The sequence below is a fragment of the Anneissia japonica genome, unplaced genomic scaffold (genome assembly GCF_011630105.1).
Source record: "Anneissia japonica isolate Jap-2015-1 unplaced genomic scaffold, ASM1163010v1 scaffold14868_len205136_cov114, whole genome shotgun sequence".
Lineage (NCBI taxonomy): Eukaryota > Metazoa > Echinodermata > Crinoidea > Comatulida > Comatulidae > Anneissia > Anneissia japonica.
The window spans coordinates 54124-61302 of NW_022687593.1; the positions used below are offsets into that span (position 1 = coordinate 54124).

General features: G+C 38.0%; 1 protein-coding gene across 1 annotated transcript in view; it reads right to left on the minus strand.

Moving 5' to 3' along the window:
• Nucleotides 1–1762: 1762 nt before the first annotated feature.
• LOC117120208 (angiopoietin-1 receptor-like) overlaps nucleotides 1763–7179 on the minus strand; it is a 38159-nt gene continuing 32742 nt past the window's right edge. Inside the window, exons 9-10 of the mRNA XM_033265224.1 lie at nucleotides 2581–2648; nucleotides 1763–2414 (exon numbers count right to left, since the gene is read on the minus strand). Of these exons, the coding sequence (XP_033121115.1) occupies nucleotides 2169–2414; nucleotides 2581–2648 (314 nt within the window). The 3' untranslated portion in view covers nucleotides 1763–2168. The remainder of the gene's footprint in view (nucleotides 2415–2580; nucleotides 2649–7179) is intronic.

Here is a 7179-nt window from a genome sequence, read left to right on the forward strand (position 1 = left end):
TTTTTTTTTAATTTTAAAATATTACGTATACAGGTATGTGTTTCATGTCTTCTTCTAAAATGTTCGACTTATACAACTTTAATGCTTACAAAAACATTGAGGATCAATCTACCTAGGCCTAGGCTCACGGCATACCCTAGTTTATGTTTATGTTAAATAACTTTCGACTAGATCATGTGTGGGAAGAAGCTGGGCCTCTTGCTTAGGGGCGAAGGGCCTAGGTATTTAGAATTGTCAAGAGACTCCCTACTTTTGAGTGTCATAGTGGGATCCCCCAATAGTACCTTCCTGGCGTTCAATTACCTCAGTGGTGGCCTCTTGAATTCACTATCTCCTTACTAGGCCTACTAGCATCATATATTAGGCTAAGGCATAGGCATAGCCTAGATTCGATTTCATTCCAAAGGTTCAACCTAACTACACTTAGTCTAGGTCTAGCCGGCCCCTCCCCTCCCTTCCTTCCTAGTCAAAGACGGGTAACTTTGAAAATATTGATAATTTATTAATAAATTTTAATCGTACAGGTAATTTAATATGTCAATTGCTCTGATGTTTTGAATAACTACTTCTAGGCCTGCAACATTTAAATAGTATTTATATATATAAATAATAATAATAATAATAATAATAATAATAATAATAATAATAATAATAATAATAATAATTAATAAAAATAATATGTGATCTGTGATAATAATAAAAAAAAACTTTAAATCAGATTATGATCAATTTAGGGATGTTGCTTGTCTGTAAACTATTTTTTATATCTAGTCTATTCATTTCATCTGTCCATCCATCCATCCATCCATCCATTCACTTATTCTCCCCCTCATTTACATTCATTCATTCATTCTCTCTCTCTCACTTACTCACTCACTCACTTATTCATTTATTCATTCATTCAATCAATCATTCACTCATTCATTCAGCTGTTCTGATATTTTGAATAACTACTTGTAGGCCTGTTAAATTTTAATAATATTTATATATTTTCATTAATAATAATCAATAATAATAATAATAATAATAATAATAATAATAATAATATAAAACATAATAATAATAATATTAGTAATAATATTAATAATAATAATAATAATAATAATAATAATAATAATATTAATTAATAAACATAATATGTCCTCTGTGATAACAAAAACAAAACTCAAAATATTTTACGCTCATTCATTCTCTCACTCACTCATTCATTAATTCAATTATTCATTCATTCATTCATTCACCCACCACCCACTCACTCAATTATTATTTAATTCATTCATTTAATCAGTCATTCATTCATTTGTTTACTCACTCATTCATTCATTTATTCATTTATTCATTCCTTTTCATTTATTCATTCGATTATTTTTATTCATTCATTTATTCATTTTCATTATTTATTTTTATTTATTCATTTTTATTTATTTATTTATTCATATTTTCATTCATTCATTTTCATTCATTTTATTTATAGAATAATGTAACATACACGTGTGTTTTGTGCTTGACACTAAAATAATATTTTTTTAGGAACAGTGGCGGATTTAAGGGGGCCAAGCTGGCCTGGTCCCCACCTAAAGTTTTCAAAATGAACAAAATTAAGAAAAAAAGAAAAATAATAATAATAATAATAATAATAATAATAATAATAATAATAATACATATTTTAAATATAGTTGTATAAGTCAAAAATGTTAGAGGAAGACATGCTATATATATACCTGTATACGTATTAAAAAAAAAAAAAAAAAAAAAAAAAACAATGTAAAGCGTGTGTTTATAGCAGGGAACAGTGAAATGTCACTGTTTCCTGGTTCACAGTCATTCTTAGGATGAATTAAAAAAATGGCGTAGTTATAAAATGGTGAAAAAATATACGCTGGTTCTTGGCGTTTGATTCTGTTCCAGTATAATAATTAAACTGATGTAACTTCGTTGTATACGGTGTATAATATACAAGACGGTATAAGCCAGATTATGATTATTTAACCATCGCATATTGCATTCTACAAGGACAGTCAGTATTCCTACATTAAGAATATGATGACAGTAGAATAATGAGCACCCTACATTTACCTATTATTGGGTCTATGCAATATATTTAATAATAATACAGAATATTACTGCTACTAATTTTTATAATAAACCTTTTCACTAATAGTAAGGCTCTAACCTGATGGTGTTGTTTGAACCGCTACAGGTACACCCCAATCTCCGACAACCTCTTCGTTATTAACAACTCTAGAATCGACGTCATAAGCAACACATTTTGATAATCCCGATATCTTGACTTCTGTTTGCAAACCGTCTGTTGTGTTGACAATGTCATGTTCATTCCCATCTTTGCTTTGGTATCGCACTTGATATCGAAGTATATCATCACATTGGATTTTCTCAGGAGAATTTGAAACGGGCTATAAGTACAATAGAGGCGAAAGGCTTAATATCGCTAACACATTTATCTTTATATTAACTTATATTATTCAATCAATACCGTCTATGACTTGCCATTGGTCAGCATGAGGACACGTAACATCGAAAATAGGATTGTAATATTCAAATAGGCATAAGCATACTTACCTTTATTGAAAGGGTTATCTCATTACCATCAGCTGTTTTCAATTCTATTTCTGGCTCATCTAAAGGTTCTTTAAGGGAAAAAAAAATCCTTATTTAATTTACAATTTTGTCTATATTACAAAGCAAAACAATTACATTATTATGGCAGCACAATAAGGCCATAAAAAAGAATTCTTGTGTTGCAATGGTGGGGCCAAGAGGGTGGGGGGCTGGGGCTATAGCCACCTCTCCCCCTCTAGGAGAAGCATAGCCCCCGTCGGGGAAGGCGAGTAAGTTTTGTCGGGGAATAAACAATTAAAAAAATAGTTCCTTGCATTAAACCATTTTTGTTTACTTTTCATCACAACCTTGACAGCGTGGTTGACAGATTTAATTCAAAATTTCCAAAATGTAGAATTTCACTTTCCAGAATGAGGATTTTAAAATAAATTAGATGGTTACATTGCATACTCTTTGTTTCTTGTTTGATTCAAAATGTTTTGGTTTTGGAAGCTGATTTCGACATTTGAAAACATAGCCTATTATGAATTCATATTATAGTAGCTCGATGCCAAATAAGTAGTACTAAAAATTAGCCATAATTCGTAAAATATATGTGACTTCCAGGATGCTTCGGACACTAGACCCACACCGGTGGCACTAGGCGGCCCCTGGCCCCAGCCAAGTCAGACTCGATTAGCTCCACTAGCCCTCCCCCGTCGCGGCCTTTAGACCCTCCGTCAGGCAGGTCCTGGCGCCATCACTGCACTGTTGTGTTGGCCACGTTATATTTAAGATGTAAACGATAATTGTGAGATTCAAGAACTCAGCAAATTAATTAAAACGTTCATGTAGATAGACTATTAAATACTATTCCTACCGTCTGATAGGCATGGACCTCGGAATCCAACGCCTAAATACTAATTGTTCCTATCAAAATAAAGTTATTCATTGCCAATCCATAAAATATTGGTCTAAAAGCACAATTCTGGGCTATATTAAACTAGGTGCCATAACTATTTAAATTAACACTGCCCATTTGGGGTGTATAAATATATATCATTGTTATGCGGTCAGCCGTGACATTGTGATGATCATCCCATGTGGGAAGCGGAGAACGACAGGGTGAGACTTGGGTATGATTCGTTGTAATTGGCGACGTTGAATTATTAAAAATATAGCATTTCGTCAAGCGGTATGTAAATATGAACATAATCATTGTTAATATTGTATCACACAGGAGTAACCTCATGTAAATATTGTTAGGCTAGATGAGGTTATGTGTATTTAGGGACGTTTTGTTTTGATGGCATCCACCATCCTGTAGTGACGACCCCCGTACGTTCGTATCCCCGAACTACGCAGGAGGACATGACCTCAAGGTCAGCTCATCTGCATAACCCACAGCCGGGTGTGCTGCACAGCCGACCAGGGGTACCTGGTGAGATTAATCACTCGTACACTGGACTTTATTCTGAGAGCATCATTAACCCTATCGCAGGATTGTTTATGTGTATCTGGTGTCCGGGTCTGTTATACAAGGTATATACCGTACTATATACGGTGTGTACTATATTGTATATTGTCGCCCTAGGAATACATCCTATTGGATAAGGTAAGAAGCTTCACTCGGTACTTATTACAGTATATATGTGATAATTACTACATTGGCGCTGCGAGCAAAATGCTTGTAGACATTGCTTGTTTTTTAGTGCCTGTGTAGGATAAATACTACACTGGCGCTGCGATCAAAAGGCTTGTCAGTGTAGTTGAATTAGTTATATTATTAAATACTACATTGGCGAGGTATAGTACAAAAGCACTATAATAGTATTTTGGGGGCTACTGAGCATTAGTATTGTGTTTTCGCACATACTATATATTGCTTTACTAGTGGCTCTATTTTTAATTAGTTAGGTTTTTTTTCTGTGGGGAGAAGTGTTCGGGGCCGGCAATTGAATTGCGGACCGGCGAGTACCCTCACAGCTAATAGAGACTAGGTTTTTAGCGTAGTTTTTAAATAGGGACATTGTAGATGGAAGCGTACAGGGCCACAAACTATATTATGGTGCGGTCTTTCGAGTACCTCTACAATTAGTTTTTATAGACTAGGAGTATTTTAGTTAGGCGTATTTTGCAGTTCGTTTGTTTCAACCTTTCACGTCGGCGTGCATTCGTACGTCGGCTGTTGTGTGAGGTTGTGACGCGTTGCGGCCGTATTACGTGATACTATAGCGTGGGCGGGAAGAAGTGTGTGAGACGGAAGATAGATTGGATTTCAGGTTTTAAATTGATATTTGTGAAGCATTGATTTGTTTATCTATTGTATAATTTTATCATTGCAAATCCACTTATTTCAATTCTACCTATTTAACCTCTGTATGTGCAATTTTCCCCATAAACAATGTCAAAGGTTAATTTTATTGTTAAAATAAATCTCTGTGACGAGAGAGATCTGTATAATCTCCCATGTGTAAATAAAAGACGGGCTCAACAGATAATCCGTTGGAGATCACGTCATGGGAACTTAACGCCGGATAGCTTAGATGCTATTAAAGGGGTTAGCAGGTCCAATTTAGAGAAGCATATAGACTTCACTCCTAATCCTGAATGGGGAGGAAATGGTGTACGTACAGTGATACATTCAGTATCATCGCAGGCTGATAGAAAAAACCTGGCTGCTACTTCCAGTAGTCGACAGCTGCCATTAACTCCTTCCACAAACCCTTCTCATCACCAACATAAAATACCTGCACAGGGTGGGTCGGGTCCAGATTTCCTGGATCCGTATTATGGGCCAGCATCCCGGTTGGATAAGTCATCATCTAAGGGGAAAAGCAGGCAAACCCGCCGTACTGTCGAATCCTCCGAAGAAAGTGAGAGTGAGGAGGAGAGTGATAGTCAAAGTAAGAGTGAGGGAAGTTTTGATGAGGATGATAGTGAGGTTTTGTGAGGTCGGCAAACCTTTCAGGAACACGTCAGAGCTGATCAGCGTCGAGAAAATTATCCTAGACCTGATCAAAGATGGGAAGACTATAGACATGATCAACGACGGGAAGATTACTATAGACCTCGTCAACGATGGGTGGATTATCGTAGACACAGCCCACGACAGGGAGATTTTAGACACGAGATGTGTACCCTCAAGCCGAGAGACATCCCCAAGAATCCCATATTCAAAGGCAAATGAAGCTGGTCTTTCTTTAAGAAACGCTTTATGGCATTTAATGAAGAGTATGAGCTCTCACCAAAAGCTAGAATCGAAACACTCTGTTGGTGTGTGGAGGGACCTGCGGCTGATTTCTATGTGAATCTCCTATAAATGGACCGTAGGATCACCTTTAAGAAGATCTTGAAGGCCTTTGACAAACGCTTCGGGGAGGAAGACTTGCCCGCCGTCCTGCAAGCTAAACTGGAGACCGCCACTCAACGTGAGGACGAATCCGTCAACGAGTGGGGTGATCGAGTCATGACCATGACCCGAAAGGCATACAAAGATCTACCAAACGCCTAGATCCGTCAGGAAGCTGCTACTAGGTTCTGTCTTGGGTGTCGAGATACTGAGGCTGGGAGATATGTCCTCCACGAGCAAGTTTCCTCTGGCAGAGGCTTTGACTGAGTATGAACAGTATTACAGCCTGCGGAAGTTGTATGGTAAGAGTGGGAGCAGATCTCGAAATAGTGGGAAGTCTCTGATCAAGTCTGCTACCCGTGTCACTCAACACTCATCATCTCCTTACTCCAAGGATGAAGATGCAGGGAGCAGAAACTGCAGGGCTGCGAAATTCCAACAAGTAAGTGAACGTTACAACCGGGGTGGTAAGTCCAACTATCCCAGATCCTCCGCTCCTGCAAGACAAGCTGCAGTCATACCCGCAAGTAAACCGGTCACGACAGGCCAGAAACCATCCCCATCTCCATCATGCAACACTGAAAGAAGGTTAACCGGCCTCGAAGATCAGGTTGATGCAGTTAACAGAAAGCTGGATGCAGTGTTGGATATGTTGAAACCACGTGGGGATCGATGCCTTGAATGCCAAGATGTGGGACACTGTCGTAATAACTGTCCCAAACTCGTCTCTTCCAAACAACCTAGGCGGGTTGGCCCCCATGGAGAGGATCCTTTAAACGAGTAGGGGTCGGAAGCCATGGCCAGCTAACCGACCATCTTCCCCTTAGCGGTCAACAACTATTTAAAGACGAAGAAACCAAGAACGACACAGTTTCTCCCGTTCCAGGTGGGCCTAACAATAAATTTGTTAGTCCACGAAACATGCATCCTGTTCCGGGTGGGCCTAGCAATGCTGCTAGTCCGCAAAAGATACACCAAGAAACTGTAGAAACATCGACCAACCCTGACTCACCTACTGCCTCTCATTCTTCTAAACCGGGAGACAGTAATGAGTTAGAAGTAACAACAATAACAGCAACGACGACTGTAGAAGAGATAACTATCAGTAGAGTAAGATCTAATAACGCCCTGCATACGATAGCCTGGGTTCCAGGCCCTAATTTTAGGTTACTCACTCTTTATTGCACTTAGTGCGCGCCATACCTAATTAATTGGCGTCCCATACTCGATTTCTTTTTTTTCGAATTAGGGCCTGGGCAAACGATTCA